The sequence below is a fragment of the Macrotis lagotis genome, chromosome 5 (assembly GCF_037893015.1).
Source record: "Macrotis lagotis isolate mMagLag1 chromosome 5, bilby.v1.9.chrom.fasta, whole genome shotgun sequence".
NCBI lineage: Eukaryota > Metazoa > Chordata > Mammalia > Peramelemorphia > Peramelidae > Macrotis > Macrotis lagotis.
The window spans coordinates 110,939,246-110,957,648 of record NC_133662.1 but is presented as its reverse complement, the minus strand read 5'-3'; the positions used below and the strand labels follow the sequence as shown (position 1 = coordinate 110,957,648).

Here is an 18,403-nt window from a genome sequence, read left to right as displayed (position 1 = left end):
TATTCTGATGTGTAACCATAAGATAAAATATTTATATAATTATCAGGTCTTTAATATTATTCACAAATAAGTAAATTAGATAACTATTTTGGTTTGAGGAGAGACATACATAGTTTTGAGAGTACCAGAGTAAAAGTATGTCCCTTAGAGGAAATGGTATTGACTAATGCTGGCTACAATTTCTTACTAGTTAATTTGAATAAGACTGTTTCCAGAACTTTGAAATGTATGACTGGGAACCCTTAATCAAAGAAGATGTATTTTATCTATTTGTGTTAGTTAACAAAAATGTAGATTCAGGGGTCTGAATTTAAGATAGAAATGTGTCACCATATATAAGGAGACTAATAAAAATAAAAATCTAGGTCTTCTGACTTCTATTCCATTAAACTTTCAACTATAGCAAAACTGAATTTTTTCATTCCTTCTCAAACTGTCCACTCCTCTTAAAGATCTTATTTCTGTCAATGACTGCACCTCTCATCTTGTCCCACTCTCCAGATCCAATTCAACTGTCAAGATCTGTGGATTCTACCTTTGAAATATCACTCACATCCAAATCCTTCAAGCCATTTCCATTGCTCCCACTTTGATTTATATTGTCCTTATATCATTATGATTATTAAAGTATCCTCCTAAAGTATCCTCTCCTCTCCAATACTTCCTTCACACTTTTGCTAACCTTTTTAAACCATGGTCTAATCATTTCACTTCCTAGCTCAGAAACCTCCGGAAGACACCCCACCCCCCACTGCTTAAATTAAAAACAAATTTCTGATCTTGGCATTCAACACCCTCTTATACTCCAACTCTATTTTGTTCCAGACTTTTGTTAAGCTCCTAAATGGACCTCAGAGAGCAGACAAAATGTATTTACTAGCTATTTCCTAATCTTGTCTGTCTTTTCAGAATCTCTGATACCAGGGATGGTTTCCCCTCTATTCCACCTCCAGTCTTCACCAAATGAAATCTCATCTTTCTTTCAAGGCCCTTTTCATGAATTGAAGACTTCCTCATCACCCCAACTATAAAAGATCTTTTCTTAAGTCTCTCAGATTTCTGTTTTTAGATTGATCCTAAGCAAGATATTGCAACATGTTTTAGTTATGTACATATTTGCTTTATCTTTTCTATTCAATTGTAAGCTCTAGCACAGTGGGGATCATCTGGTGTTACATTTTTGTGCTCCCATTGCCTAGGACACATGATCATATTTTCTCTTTTTTAAAAACCAAATTTTTTCAGGGGTACAGAGACCTCCCACTAAGGAAATTCCTTCTCATAATGCATAACATCAACTTTTAAACAATTGGAAGTATTAAGAGAGCTGTCTGGATGGCTAGAGCATCAACTCTGGAGTCAGGAGGACCTGAGTTCAAATCTGACCCTCAGACACTAATTTTGAGATCCTGGGCAAGTCACTTAATCCTGATTGTTGGGGAAGGAGAAAAGGAGGGAGGAAGAGAGAGAGAGAGAGAGGGGGGGGGGGGGGGGGAACTAAGGTTAATTAATGATTGACTCAGTGTCACTTGGGCAATATGTGCCAGATGTAGGACTTGAACCCAGATCTCTAGCAACTAATCATATATCTTCTATTCACTTATTACATAATAGGAAATTAATGAATACTGGATGAATTAAACTGATTTGAATGTGTCATTTAAGGCTCTGAAGCAGTAACTCATTACTTGGGACTCTACCAAGTGAGCAGTATATTATCCTCTTCCTAGCAGAAGGAAGAGGCCTCTTCAGGAACAAAGCTAAAAATAAATTTGAAAAATGAAGACTGTTTCTGTCCTGTGTGAGTCAACATCCAAAGAGTTAGCAAGGAGGAAGTAGTTTTTTAATTTAGAGGAATTATATCAGCTAGAGCCTACACTTGGCAGCATGCTATTGTTCTGGGTCTCTAATATGCACCAACGCAGAATTCTCTTTGCCTGTCATCTTGTCAGATTTCCTCATCTTGATTTTTATGATAACATCAAATGCAGAAGTCGATTCTGTTCTGTCACTAAGAAATTATTAGAGACAACTTTACACCACATTGCTATTGGTATGGAATGGTCCATACCAAGCAAACATAGAGTCATCTGTTTGTTAGTCATTTTTAGATACCAACTCTAACATCTGTTAGGTAAAAACAAATGTGTACAGCCTATATCATTTACATCATGCTACAGTGGGTATCATTTAGCCCTCTTTAAGTGTGAAAACCAGACTTAATTAATGGAACACTGATGAGCACATATAAAGATAATCACACTCACAAAATCTGAGATGTGCTCTGAGAGATAACTTGTCCAGTCAGTATCTGACCAGTAATCTTCCCTAGATCATCTATGAAAATTGGTCATCTAATTTCTATAAGGGCGACTCATAAAATGCCCAAGGTTGCCCAATCCACTTTAGAAGAATTCTAATCATTAGGAATTTTATCCTCATATCACACCTAAATTTGCACATTTGCAACTTCTACTCCATATTCTTCCTCCTGGAACTGAGGACAAACTTAATATCACTTATGCTACACAGAAAAAGCATCTGAGAAGGCCTTGGAGAGATGCCAAACTTATCTGTTTCTAGTTTCTGAAATTTGTCTTTACCTCCAGTTAAAAAGGGTCATAAAATCACAAGATGAATATTAGAAAAATATGACTACAAACACTTAGCACAATAATGTAATATAGGGGCAGCTAGGTGGTACAGTGGACAGAGTACCAGCCTTGGAGTCAGAAAGACCTGAGTTCAAATCCAGTTTCAGGTACTTAATAATTACCTAGTTGTGTGACCTTGGTCAAGTCACTTAAGTCCATTCCCTTACAAAACAAACAAACAAAAAGATAATGCAATATAAGGTGGTGGAATTTGAGGGGTAGGTGCATACAGGGGTTGCCATTTTAACATACTTTACCTAATAGAAATGATAATTTGTTTAAAATAACTCTGAGGTGAAGGTACCATCTCACTCCTATCTGATTGACTTATATGATAGAAAAATTAAATGAGAAATGTTGAAAAGGATGTGAGAAAATTGAGACACTAATGCATTGTTGGTGGAGTTGTGAACTGATCCAGTCATTATGGAAAGTAATTTGGAATTATTTCCAAAGGGCAATTAGACTGTGCATACCCTTTCCAGCAACACCACTACTAGGTATATATCCCAAAAAGACCATAAAAAGGAGGGAAAGACTCATATATACAAAAATATTTATAGCAGCTCTTTTTTGTACAATTGGGAATTGAAGGGGTGACATCAGTTAGTGGATGGATTTTAATTATAATCTCTCTACAGATGACTCTCTCATCTATGAATCTAACCCTAATCTCTCTCACCAGTCTCAAATAATCAATTGTCTGTTGGACATTTCAAATTGTATATCGTGCATAAATCTCAAACTCAGCATCTCCAAAACAGAGTTCATTATCCTTCCCCTCAATCATCCCTCTTCTGACCTTCCTATTTCTGGCAAAAACATCACTATCCTTCTGGTCAACCAGGTATAAAACTCCACATTTACCTGTAAATCCTCAGTTTCCAAAGTTCATTCATTCTACTTCTACATTGTGTTTATATATCTCATTCTCTTGTCACCACCTAAACCTGGTTTCAAATAATTGACTTCCTTGTCCCAAATTTCTCCCTTCTCCAAGTCATCTTCTACATAGCTGCTAGGCTGATCTTCCTATAGCATAGGCCATGTCATTTCTCTATTTGATAAACTCCTGTTGCCTCTAAGAGCCCATACAATTGCTTCTGGCATTTAAAACATGACCCTGAACTATGTAAATGGATTTATTATTTCTTACTCCCATTCATGTACTCTACACTCCAGTCAAAATAGCCTTTTCACACACAATGTTCCATCACCCATCCTTATGCCTTTGTCTCACCCTAATGCCCAGAATGGACTGCTTCATATTTGTTTTTGTATACCTCTTTCTTCTGTGTGACTAAAAGAGTTTCTTGCACAGTATATATTTAATATGTGAAGGAACAAGTATGACCTATGCAAGGTTTTTACTAATCCTCCAACTCACAGTTGCACTAGCAGGTTGGATTTCCTGAAGGGAGATCACTACAATTTTGAGCATTTTAAGGGTAACTTTTGCAGGTGAATTCACTTCTAATAACTGCCAGAAGTAGGATTTTAAATGTCAAAATGATGGCATGTTAGTTCAAAGTTCCAATGTAAACTTATACTTCATAAATAGTGTCAACAAAATAATGAAGGTCAAAGTCTTTCTGTCTTGGTTAGGCACATCTAAAAAATCTTAAAAAAATTTTTTTCCAAATTTTACATAAATATAGTTTTCAACATTCATTTTTGGTAAGATTTTGAGTTCCACATTTTTCTTCCTCCCCCTTCCTTGACAGCAATCTGATATAGGTTATACATCCCCTCTAAAATCTTGAGAAGATGAATTAGACACTCAGACTTGGGACTCAGAAAGCAGAACTTGGAACAACAGATAGGAGGTACAGAGAGGGCAGAGTTTTAATCATCTTAAGGAAATACTTCCTGACAGAGTTGTGTCCAAAAATAAAAGGGGACAGAATTAGGAAGCTTTGAATTTTTCATCATTGGAGATTTTCAAGTGCAGACTGGATTACTTAACACATTGAAGGAAGGACTCATGTTTAGCTATGGGTTTATGTCAATGATCTCTAGGGTTCCTTCAAACCCTTTGGTAGACATTTCTTTGATAAACATGGGTCTGTATCAGTCAATAAACATTTATTAAGTTCCTTCTATGTGCTAGGAACTATCTTAAGTGTTGGTGAAACAAAGAAAAGTAAGCTCCCAAAGTCTTTTTTGCTTCTTTAAATCCATGGTAGCATCAGTTGGAGAAGTAAGCTAGGTGATGCATAAGAAGACCCTATGCAATTCTAGATCCCTTAAGTCTCTAGCACAGTGTTTTGTTTTGTTTCTTTTTTTTTTTTTTTACAAAATAGACATTCTTGGGATGGCTATTCAAGAATTAAAAATTTTTAGAGAACTATTGATTTTTGTCAATAATGAAAAGTTTGTTAAGCTGCCCTCTCACTTCATGTTCCTTTCTGCAGCATTGTAGAGCTCGTTGCTAAATTTTCAAGATCATCAGAAAATGTACAAATCAGGACTTTATTATTTTGATCCTTTTCTACTTAAAGGAATGGAGAAAATGTTAATAATGTAGATTGAACTTCAAAATGTGTCTAGCAGATTGATTTCAGAGTCATATTTAAGCAAGGGGACAGCCTATAACAATCTATATTTAAGCAAGGTGTTTGTCCTTGGGCATATCATTTAACCCTATTTGCCTCAGTTTCTCATCAGTAAAATTTTCTGGAGAAGGAAATGGCAAACCACTTCAGTATCTTTGCCAAGAAAATACCAAATGAGGTTCATGAAGAGGTGGATATGACAGAAAATGCCTGAACAACAAAAATAGTTAAGCATTTACTAGCACAACCCTCCTACCCCAAAACATACTTTAAGTAGGCAAGCTGTCAAAGTAAATTGAAAACACTTTTTATCTACACTTTTCCATAAAATCCTTCATCATATTCCCTAGTCCAATAAATTCTTTACAGTTCTACTTCCTACCATGTGAGTAGTGAGGCACTAGGCTGTTGATTTTTAAATACATATAAAAAAGGAAAAATCCAAAGGGCAAGGTTCTGGTCTACCAAAGGGCTATTCATTTGGGCTATATTTGTACATATGTAAAATTAGGGTTTAAAGCAATGTACATTATGAATTGTAACAATTCTCATATCTATTCTATGAGTTAAAATTTAATTCTAAATATCTACATGTTGATCAACACTTTTATTTCTATCTAAAATGTTTTTACTTACTACCACACCCTCCTCCAAAAAATAAAGTAGTGCTGTAGGAAAACTCCAGGTAGTCAATGAAAGTTTCATTCCTTAAAGTATTTCTATCAGTTTTAAAGCAAAAATAAAACTTTCAGAAAATAAATATAGCTATTTTGGAAGTCAGAGAGTTATGCCAAAAGAAAAATAAATATACAGCTATAACCAAGGAATATTTATCATGTGATAAGATGAGTTTTCTTAGAATGTATTTATATAGAATATCTTCCAAGTTTCCTTATTATGTACAAAAAGTACTTTTCATGAGAAATGTGATCTACAGAACTATTTAAAACTATTTATTTACTGTGTCACTTGGCAGTTGCTTACATGTTAAATAAAAACAAATTATCACAACAGCAACAACACAGGTAGATAAATCAAATATCATGAAAGTAAATGACCAAACAGGTATAGTGGTTATCATATAACCAAACAGGCATAGATAGCAGTTATCACATAACCAAGTGTAAGAGTAAATTTTTCCTCTGCTGGTTGATAGATAAGGCTTGACTTGAGATTTAATGCTAAAGTTTTTCTTTGGTAATGAGGTTCTTAAAATTATTAGTATAATACTTTTTTTAGATATCATCCTATAGCTGGACAACTTGAGGTATATAATTAATTGTAAGGAAATATTACTATGCTCTAAAAAATGATAAGCACGTGAATTTTAGAAAAATATGGAAAGACTAACATGAATTAAACAGAACCACTGCACATAGTAAAAACAATATTTTATGATGATAATTTCTGAATAATTTAGCTATTATCAGTGATACAGTGATCCAAGATAAGTCCAAAAAACTAATGGTGAAAAATTCCATCTACCTCCAGAGAAAGAACTGATGGAGTCTGAATGTAGATTGAAGCATACTATTTTTCACTTTCTGCATTTTTCCCCTTAGGGTCTGTGTCTTCCCAATATGGCAATACATTTTACATGACTGAACATGTATAATGTATATCAAACTTCTTACTGTGTTAGGGAGGGGGGAGGTGAGAGAGGGAAAGAGAAAATTGGAAATCAAATTTTAAAAAATTTTTTATTAAAGATATTATTTGAGTTTTACAATATTTTCCCCCAATCTTACTTCCCTCCCCCACAACCCGCCATGGAAAGCAATCTTCAGTCTTTGTTTCCATGGTATACATTGATCCAAATTGAGTATGATGAAAGAGAAATCATATCTTTAAGGAAGAGATGAAAAGTCTAAAAGATAACAAGATCAGACAATAAAATGTCTGTTTTTTTTCTAAATTAAAGGGAATAGTCCTTGAACTTTGTTCAAACTCCAAGGCTCTTTATCTGGATACAGATGGTATTCTCCTGTGCAGATAGCCCAAAATTGTTCCCGATTGTTGCACTGATGGAATGACCGAGTCCTTCAAGGTTGATCATCACTCCCATGTTGCTGTTAGGGTATACAGTGTTTTTCTGGTTCTGCTCATCTCACTCAGCATCACTTCATGCAATCCCTCCAGGCTTCCCTGAAATCCCATCCCTCCTGGTTTCTAATAGAACAATAGTGTTCCATCATATACATATACTGCAGTTTGCTAAGCCATTCCCCAATTGAAGGACATTTACTTGATTTCCAATTCTTTGCCACCACAAACAGGGCTGCTATAAATATTTTTGTACAAGTGATGTTTTTACCCTTTTTCATCATCTCTTCAGGCTATAGACCCAGTAGTGGTATTGCTGGGTCAAAGGGTATGCTCATTTTTGTTGCCCTTTGGGTGTAGTTCCAAACTTCTCTCCAGAAAGGTTGGACGAGTTCACAGCTTCACCAACAGTGTAATAGTGTCCCAGATTTCCCACAACCCTTCCAACAATGATCATTATCCTTTCTGGTCATTGGCCAGTCTGAGAGGTATGAGGTGGTACCTCAGAGAAGCTTTAATTTGCATTTCTCTAATTAATGATTTAGAGCAATTTTTCATATGGCTGTGGATTGCTTTGATCTCCTCATCTGTAAATTGCCTTTGCATATCCTTTGACCATTTGTCAATTGGGGAATGGCTTTTTGTTTTAAAAATATGACTCAGTTCTTTGTATATTTTAGAAATGAGTTCTTTGTCAGAATCATTAGTTGTAAAGATTGTTTCCCAACTTACTACCTTTCTTTTGATCTTGGTTACAGTGGTTTTATCTGTGCAAAAGCTTTTTAATGTAATCCAAATCATCTAGTTGGTTTTTGGTAATGCTCTCCAACTCTTCCTTAGTCATAAACTGCTCCACTTTCCATAGATCTGACAGGTAGACTAGTCCTTGATCTTCTAATTTGCTTATAGTATTGTTTTTTTATGTCTATGTCCTGTAACCATTTGGATCTTATCTTGGTAAAGGGTGTGAGGTGTTGGTCTAATCTAAATTTCTTCCATACTAACTTCCAATTTTCCCAGTAGTTTCTATCAAAGAGAGAGTTTTTATCCCAATAGCTGGACTCTTTGGGTTTATCAAACAGCAGATTACTATAATCATCTCCTGCTTTTGCACCTAGTTTATTCCACTGGTCCACCACTCTATTTCTTAGCCAATACCAAACAGTTTTTATGACTGATGTTTTTAATATAATTTTAGATCAGGTAGGGCTAAGCCCCCTTCTTTTGCACTTTTTTTCATTAAGTTCCTGGAAATTCTTGAATTTTTATTTTTCCATATGAATTTACTTTTCTAACTCTTAAAGTAGTTTTTTGGAATTTTGATTGGTAGGGCACTAAACAGGTAGCTTAGTTTGGGTAGAATTGTCATTTTTGTTATATTAGCTCTACCTATCCATGAGCAGTTGATATTTGCCCAGTTATTTAAATCTGATTTAATTTGTGTGAGAAGTGTTTTATAATTGTTTTCAAAAAGTTTCTGAGTCTGTCTTGGCAAATAGACTCCCAGGTATTTTATATTGTCTGAAGTTACTTTGAATGGGATTTCTCTTTCTAGCACTTCCTGCTGTATCTTGCTAGACATATATAGAAAAGTTGAGGATTTATGAGGGTTTGAAATCAAAATTTTTTAATGGATATTAAAATTTTTCTATGCATTTAATTGAAGAAAAATAAAATATTATTTTAAAATAGTTGATATTCTAGTTTAAAACTTTAGACAAAACTTACCTTCAAATAGAGCTATCCAAAAATGAAATAGGGAAATGAACTACCTCATGAACAAATAGAATTCTTTGCACTTGAGATTGTTAAGAAAACAATGGAGAATTATTTTCAGATAGTTTGGAAAACTAAATCCTTTCTTAATCAGAGGTTAGAATATAAGACTCTCCTTCCTCTGTAATTCTGTGATATAACAAGTCCAATAACTTCCTAGTGAAAACAGTAGAAACTAAACATATCAAAAGTAAACTCAAAATTTCAATAAAAATTATAAAGCTAAAATAGAAGAACTATATTAATAAATCTATAAAAATCTTGGGGATATTGGAGGATAGACAAACTAATGGGCTGTTGTTGGCTAGTATTCTGGAAAGCAATTTAGAACTATATTTGAAAAGTCACCAAAATGTGCATACCCTTTAAATGATGTCACTTCTAGGCCTAAATCCTCAAAAATATCAAGGAAAGAGAAAAAGGACACATTTGTATAAAAGTATTTATAGTGGTGCTTTTCATTGTAGCAAAGAAATAGAAATGAAAGGAGGACATCTACTAGGGAATGGCTGAACAAATCTGATATCTGAATGTGATGGAATATTGTTGTGCCATAAAAAATATCAAAAAGGACAAATTCAGAAATTCATGCAAAGTTGTGCATGGACTAATGCAGAGTAATATAGGTAGAACCAGGAGGATAATTTAAGTAATGACTATAATGTTATTTTTTTATTTTTTTACGATAATGTTATAAAGAAAAACTTCAACTGCCATGAGAACTCTGGTCAATACAATTACCAAACATAAAACCAGAAGAACAAAAATGAACCACATTTCCCCATCTCTGAATCAAGAAGTAATAGAAGGGCAGAATAAGCCATACATTTTTAGACATAAACAATGTGTGGATTTGTTTTGTTTAACTCTACTTATTTGTTATAAGGTAATTTTTGGAGATATAAGTTAGGGATAGTGATTCTCTAGCTGAAAAAGGAGAAGAGTCTCAACATTTTTAAAAATACATGTTGCGTATAGGAGATTCAAAGAGAAACATGGATAAATATAATAGTTTTGGAACTAACACTGAATTTGTTAATACAATTTTTTAACAAGGAAAAAACTTTAATCATGGTTTCTTTTTTCTGTCTGTGCTCAGTAAATTCATAACAAAAAAGAAGACGGGGTAGAGCCAAGATGGTAGCATGAAGACAGGAATTCCCAGGAGTTCTCTTCCTGATAATCTAAATAGCTTAAAATTAAGACTGTAACCAAATTCTAGAGTGGCAGAATCTACAGAAAGAGCAGGTGAAACAATTTTCCAGCCCAAGATAACTTGGATCCATAGGAAGGCTCTGTTTCACAGGGGTGGGAAGAGGTACAGCACAGCTAGGAACCCCAACACACCAGAGGGAACAAGGTCCAGCCATCCAGGAACAGGCCCCCCTAAGGGGTGCCTGGATCCCTGGGGGCACCAAGGTTCATGGCAGCAATAGTGATTTCTAGACCTCCCAACCTGGGGATCATCAAGGACACCTTGGAAGGTCAGTGGGAAAACTCTGCCCAGTGTGGAGTGTGGAGCCCAGGTTAGGAAATTAAAGCAGGTCTGCCAAGCCAACCAGCAGGGAGGCAACTGACAGCTGCTTCCTGAACACTCAGGCCACAGACAGTAAGGGGATGGGAGGGAGACTGTCGAAGTCTTTCAGCTATCCCTGGGACAGGATTCTGTTGCTTTGTCCATATTCAGATGTTGGTCACAATCTGGAACCCACTATTGCCATAGTGGAGTTCCAGGGCAGAGGGCAGTGCTTATGGTCATCCACAGACCAGAGCACAGGCCAGGAGAGCAGTCAGAGACTCTCATAAGACTTGAAGGAATTGAAGTCATTAGTGGGGGGGGTGTCCCCAAAACACTCAAAAGTTTAGTAAACACATTAAATCCTGGTCATAGGCTGGAGAAATAAGTAAACAGGAAAAAAAAAAGAATTCAACCATAGAAAATTACTTTGGTCCCATGGAGGATCAAAATACACACTCAGAACTTCTTCTTGAACAAAGTTCAAGCTTCTGCATCTAAAGCCTCCAAGAAAAATGGGAGCTAGGCTTGGGCTATGGAAGAGCTCAAAAAAGATCTTGAAAATCAACTAAGGGAGGTAGAAGAAAAATTGGGAAGAGAAATGAGAGTGATGCAGGAAAACCATGAAAACCAAGTAAGCAGCTTGGTGAAGTGAAGGAAACACACAAAAAATGTTAAAAATCATTTTAGGTCAAATGGAAAAAGCAGTCCAAAAGATCAATAAGGAGAAGAATGCCTTAAAAAGCAGAATGGAAATGGAGATAAGAAAGTCTTCTGAGGGGGTGGCTAGGTGGCACAGTGGATAAAGCACCGGCCCTGGAGTCAAGAGTACCTGGGTTCAGATCCAGTCTCAGACACTTAATAATTACTGTGTGGCCTTGGGAAAGCCACTTTAACCTCGTTTGCCTTGCAAAAACTTAAAAAAAAAGTCTTCTGAAGACAATAATTCCTTCAAATGTAGAATGTAGCTAAAGGAAGCTAACTTTGTGAGAAACCAAGAAACAATAAAACAAAACCAAAAGAATGAAAATTTAGAAGAAAATGTGAAATATTTAACTGGGAAAAACAACAGACCTAGAAAACAAATCCAGAAGAGATAACTTAAAAATTATTGGGCTACCTGAAAGTCAGAAAAAAGCTTTGACTTCATTGTTAAAGAACTTTTCCAGGAAAACTGCCTTGATATCCTAGAAATGGGGGGTAAAATGAAAATTGAGGGAATCCACTGATCACCCCCAAAAAGGATCCCCCCAAAATCTCCCAGGAATATTATAATCAAATTCCAGAATTCCCAAGTCAAAGAGAAAACATTACAAGTATCCAGAAAGAAATAATTGAAATATCATGACACTACAGTCAGGATTACACAGGATTTAGCATCATCTACACTAAGGGCTCATGGGGCTTGGAATATGATATTTTGGAAGGCAAAAGATCTTGGAATACAACCAAGAATCAGCTACCCAGGAAAACTGAACATCCTCTCTCAGGGGAAAAGATGGACATTCAATGAAACAGGGGACTTTCAAACTTTCCAGAGTTGAACAGAAAGTTTGATCTCCAAGTACAAAGTATAGAGAGGGTAGACTAGAAGGGTAAATTATGAAGGATTTAATGATGTTGAATTGTTTGTATTCCTGTATGGGAAGATGATATTGATAACTCACATGAACATTCTCATTTATTAGAGCAGTCAGGAGGAGTATATAATGGGTGGCTAGGTGGTGCAGTGGATAAAGCACCGGCCCTGGAGTCAGGAGTACCTGGGTTCAAATCTGGTCTCAGTCACTTAATAATTACCTAAGCTGTGTGGTCTTGGGAAGGCACTTAACCCCATTTGCCTTGCAAAAACCTTAAAAAAAACAGTACTGTGTGTGTGTGTGTGTGTGTGTATTACAAAGCACAAAAGATAACTGAATATAAATACTGGGAGAAAGGGAAAGGAGAGGTAAAATGGGCTAAGATATTTCACATAAAAGAGTCAAGAAAAAGCATTTGCAATGGAGTGGAAGGGGGGAAGGTGAGGTGGAATGAGTGAGCTTTCATTCTCATCAGAAATGGGTCAGAGAGGAAACAAAGCACACACTCAATACAGTATAGAAATCTATCTTACTCTAGAGGGAAAAAGGAGAGGAAGGGGATGGAAGAAAGGGGAGAGGGGGAGGAAAGGGGTGATAGATTAGAGGGAAGTGATAGAAGGGAAGTAGGTGACAGAGGAGAGGGAGGATCATGGGAGAGGGTAATAGGATACAGTACACTTTTTTTCCCCCCAGTGGGGTTTGTTGACTTGCCCAGGGTCACAGGGCTGGGCGAATTGTTGGGTGTCTGTGGCCAGATTTGGGCTCACATCCTCCTAACTCTAGGGCCAGTGCTTTGTCCATTGAACCACTTGGCTGCCCCACGACACACTTTCTTAGTGAAAGGAAAGAGAGAATAGAATAAATGGAGTGGGGAGGAATAGATGGAGGGAAATACAATTAGCAATAGCAACTATGGGAAAAAAATATTGAAGCAGTTTCTCTGATGGAATTATGATAAAGAATGCAATTCATCCCAGACAGAACTAATGTTATCTGAACACAGACTGAAGTACAAATTTTTTTCTTTTTTTTTCTTTTATTTTTCATGGGGTTTCCTTGTCTTTGTGGGGGGAAAGGGGTATTATGTTTATTTTTGCAACAAGATTGATTATTTTAGTAATGTGTAAATAAATATATAAAAAAGAAAAAAGAAAATAAATTCAAATGATATCTTAATATTATGTTGATCTCACCTCTATGCATTTTTACATAAATCAAAGGAGATAACAATATTCATTCAGTTGCTTCTTTTATTTTGTACAAAGTTAAATATAAGTAACAAAGAAAAAAACATGCTTAGAAATAGATTGCAAGAAATGTTACCTTTATGAGAGGAAACAAAACAAACAACAATAATCAAAGAGAGATGTGTTTTTTGAGTCTAGTATGTCATTCTTTTTCACATGTATCGATTTCGAATATATTCTCTATACATAGAGATATCCTCTTTTCCCAGGGTCTGCATGATGCCTTTACTGGCCTGGATGTGTGCTTGAAAGATCTCAGTAGATTTTCGGTCTACTCTTGGAGGCTGAACTTCATAGATATTGTCTTGAGAGAAAGAGGAAATATGAGTTCTGTAAAAGTAAAAAGCATAAATAGTAGTGCAAATGTAAAGCATTTGAATAAAACTAAATGATGGTCATAAAAGAGCAAGGCTATGAAACAGTCTGAGAATCAAAGGTCTTCCTAGATTTTTCCAAAACCATCCTACTCCTCATTTCTTCTAGTCAGCAAAATTCCATTATAATCATATACCACAACTTGTTCAGCATTTCCCTGTTGATGGGCATCCCCTCATTTCCCCTTCTTTTTAATGAAGGGTTTATTTACAAAGGAGTGAGTATATGCATTCAGAAACAATATTTGTTTCAGGCATATTACAAAGTCCACTTCCTATTCCTTAAAAGGCAGTGCCCAAGTTTGCTAATTCAAGCTAACTAGTTGTTATCACTTCCTAGGTTCCAGAATATAACTCCAAAATAAGAATGCTCTTTTTTTCTATATCATGCTTTATTTCCAAAACCTTAATGGAAAACAGTAGAGATGATGACAGACAATCTCAGGGTTTCTATGTTAAGGGAAGTAGAAGGGGGAAAAAAACAGAATTAGGGAAATAGATGCTTGCTCTGATTAGGAGCAATGTCACAGAAGTTAGGGAAGTGAAAATACCTGAAAAGACAGGGGTACTAATGATACCAAATGATGTAGAAAGGAAGATAAATATTGAGAAAAGCTTACTGCATTCTGTGACTTAGGAGGTCACTGGTGACCTTCAGGAAAACAGTTTATATATAAAAGGAGGAATAGAGGTTATTGCCATAAACAAAGGCCTTTGACAAGTCTTTTTAGGGATAATAATATTTTGCACTTAAAACATCCTTGGTGAGCAATATGGGTGAGGAGGGAGAAGGGGAAAGGAACAAGCATTTTATGTTAGTTCTGTGTGCAAGACACCATGCTTTACAAATATTGTCTTTTTTGAGATCATCTGATCCTCACCCACAATCCTGGGACATAGGAGCTATTATTATCACCATCATTTTATAGTGGAGGAAATTGAGGCAGATAGACATTAAGTGATTTTCCAGGATCACATACATAGCTTGTAAGTGCCTGAAGTCACATTTGAATTTGGGTCCTCCTGACTTCAAGACCGGAGCTCTATCCACTGGGCCCTGAGCTGCATCAAGCACAGATTTGAGAGCTGGAAGGGATCTTAGAGATCACCTAGTCCAATTCAATACTTTTATAATTGAGGACATTAAAATCTAGAGAAATCAAGTCACTAAGCTAAGGAAATAGAGATGATTAATAGCAGAGAAAGGATTAAAGCCAGGTCCCCAATACACAACCCCATACTCTTTCTACCACACCAGACTGTCTCTCTTCCAGGAAATTTTGAATCACTGTATCAAAGTACTTGCCCCTTCTCTTGGCAATACATTTTTTTCATTGATTCTGAGACCTCTTAGGAAGTTAAGGACTGTCTAATAAAGAAAAAAATTCACATCTTTCACCTAAGAATACAAAATTTGAACTCATATGTTTATTGCCTAGCAGTAATATGACAAAATATGCAGTGACACAATTTTCTAAGCAAAGCATTGCATATAATCTTCAGCCCATCACCTTCATGTTAAATGGCCAGAAATAAAAACTGTTAAGCATTTCACATCAAGTTAAAGAATATATGAAATATTATGATGCTAACAAAATCTTAAGGCATGAGATTCCTATTCCATATCTGAACCCCTGTTCCTTCTCTTTCCTTTAATATACTAAGCTTCTTGCTAACATGTTAAAATATCTAATATTTATAATATCTAACTAGTGACTTTAAATTTAGTTGGTATGCTTTCATCTACATATGCCTATATTACAATAATTTCCCAAGTTCAAAATGAAACTTGGTAGATCAATACAGGATATAAATATTTCAAGCTTTATCCCTAAATTTGGGCCCCCTCTTAATATTTTAGAAAATGGTCATTAAATTAGTAGTTTAGGCACCACCCACTGCCCACTGATCTGAGCTTTATAGATAGTAGTATATTTTACAAATGGCATTATCCAATCATTTAAAATAATATCTTCTATTTGTATAGTACTTCTCAGTATTCAGAAAAGCATTTCCTTGAATATATCTCACTTGATCTTCACTACAGTCATGTGAGGGTTATGGGCAAGTATTATTATCCCCATTTCACAAATGATAAAACTATTTTCTACCACTACAGATGAGGGAGCTCATCTATAAAATGGGAAATCTTTTTGGCCCTGGCTGAATGCTATCTGGCAAAAAAAAAAAAAAAAACAAAAAAAAACCCAGACATATTGGATATCCTGTGGATTGAGAAATACATTTTCTGTGGTTCAAACTTTAACATTCAGTTGTTGAAGGGAATGGAGCAAACCATCAAGTAATCACTTCATTTCCTCTGGTCCTTTTTCTAGACATTCTGAGTGATTGAGCATTAAGGAAGGCATAGAAAGCAGCAGGATCTGTGGCTAAGTGACACATCAATAACTTATTCAGGGCTGAACAGAGCTTGGCTACAGGACCAGGCTCAGCATCTAAGATTATTCAAGAAAGTCCTTAACCTACTTTTCAGTAACCTCTTTTAACACTGCAAATATGAAAAACTAACCAAGTCATTTAAAATGGCATCATTCTGAAGCAGTGATCATACTGCTTATCCAGACCCTGGATAACCCAGGATGGCTATAAAAGCATGCTCATGTGTGCACTTAAAAAAAAAGTGACAACTATTCTTCTATTCCTTCCTCTTTTCTAGAAGTGCTGTCTTTTATAATGAAGATGTAATGACATATTATTATATATTAGTATAAGCATAGCATATCTGTAGTATATATAATAGTATATGTATAGTATGTAGATAATACCATATTAGTACATACTACAGAGAATACAGATTGTACTATATATATATATAATATACACCATATTTATGCCCATCTCTTTATATAAAATTATACACTAAATATAATACTAGTATATATATATATATATAATATAATACATACACTATACATATACTACTATTGATTAATAGCCAATCAATTGATTATTATTCAATCTCCTGTAGGGTTCCTTACAAGGTTTTCACAGTTACCCACATCTGAACAGAGGTGACAGGCTCAGAGACCAGAAAGAATTATCAATTTTTGAACATGGTCAAGATAACAATTTGCTTTACTTCTTTGTCTTTTTTTTCATATGGGAAAGAAGGTAGTGCTTGGATTGGAGAAAGTAAGGAACTTATCCAATAACTTACAGATACTGTGGCAGAGTTGAAAGCTAAATTCAGATTTTTTAATTTTAAAGGGTCTTTTTCCCTTACAAATACACTCTAATTCCTGGATACTAATACATACTAATACATGGATTGGAGATATTACTTGCCTGCCTCACTCACATGGTTTTTGAGAGAATCAGGTAAGATAATGAATAGGGAAGTTGTCTGAAAACTGCAAAGTGTTGAATCACAAATTGTATTAATATTTAAACGATTGAATGTCAACTCTATAATATACTCTATGTATTGGACAGAGGCTGGAGTTTAGATATTTAGTTCATGACCATTTTCTAAAACCTACAAAGGAGGTTTAATTTGAGAAACAAGTTAGATTTTGTATACTACCCACTGGGTTTCACTTTGAATTTGGAGAATGAGAGAGAGAAAAAAATAAGTGCTTGTTAATTGGGAAAAAAAATTAAGACCAAGTGACTTTGAATCTTTGATTTCATAGGGTCCTAACAACCACATGTGGATACTTCACAAGTCAAGAACACTCTTATTCCTATTGTGTAAGACAGAGAAAATGAGATTCACAAAGTTAAGTTCAGTGTTCTTTCCACTCCAATCCAATGCATGCCATAGATATGCACCACATTACATTGTTCAATGGCAAGTTTACAACATATATGTTCCCTGATGTTAGCTAGCATTGTCTATGATGTTGAGAGCAATACCACCATCCTCCTCCCCTCTGGGATTATCATAAAGAAAGTCAGTCAAGAAAATGATTTTATACAGAAGGAAGCACTCCTGGGCTTCATAAACCAGTGAGAGAAAGGCAGCTAGATTGTGTGGTGGATAATGTTGGAACTCAGCAAGGGCTGAGTTCAAATATTGCCTCTGACATTTACTTTGGGCAGCTAGTTGGACCAATGTTTTTTTTACACAGTAGACACTTTGTTTAGTGATCTATGTTTGGGGTCCAATTCTTTGCCTAAGGAGTTACTCTTGATACCCCTTAGTCTTATAACTATATAGGTAGGGTAAGAAAGAGATAGCTGCAAGCACATGTCACTAAAGATCACTTATCTTGTCCCCCTGTACCACAGCTGTGAAGTCTTCAGAAAGAAGACGTAAGTTAAAAAAAAAGTCAGTTAAAGATAAACAAGGCAATGATTTCTGCAACCATATTCATTCTTTTTATATGCTTAGAAGATCGCAGTCAACAGGGTATAGTAGAGAGAACAATGGATTTTGGAGTCAAATTCCAGTTTTGGTTAACTTCTCTAGATCTCAGTTTCAGTGTCTATAAAATGAAAGGTATTAGACTAAATGACCCCTATGAAATTCTTGGATTTTTTTTTCTTTATTCCCACAAAATGAAAATATCATAGCATCTCTAAAATAATGCCTTCTTTTTACAGATAAGAAGATAGAGGTTGAATGACTTTCTAAGGATCACATAGCTAGTAAATGTCAGAAGAAGGATTTGAACACAGATCTTCCTTACTTCAGG

At 35.4% G+C, this 18,403-nt stretch overlaps 1 protein-coding gene and 1 long non-coding RNA gene across 5 annotated transcripts in view; one reads left to right on the top strand and one right to left on the bottom strand.

Annotated features, from left to right (window-relative positions):
• Positions 1-18,403, top strand: part of LOC141487794 (uncharacterized) — a 125,529-nt gene that overhangs the window by 95,146 nt on the left and 11,980 nt on the right. The window lies entirely within an intron of this gene.
• Positions 13,156-18,403, bottom strand: part of FIG4 (FIG4 phosphoinositide 5-phosphatase) — a 147,499-nt gene continuing 142,251 nt past the window's right edge. For 2 of the 4 annotated variants that reach the window (XM_074187334.1, XM_074187333.1), the window contains exon 23: positions 13,158-13,701. In XM_074187334.1, the coding sequence (XP_074043435.1) occupies positions 13,524-13,701 (178 nt within the window). In that variant the 3' untranslated portion in view covers positions 13,158-13,523. Of the gene's footprint in view, positions 13,702-18,403 lie in introns of all 4 variants that reach the window. The other 2 variants (XM_074187331.1, XM_074187332.1) reach the window with 2 other exon arrangements.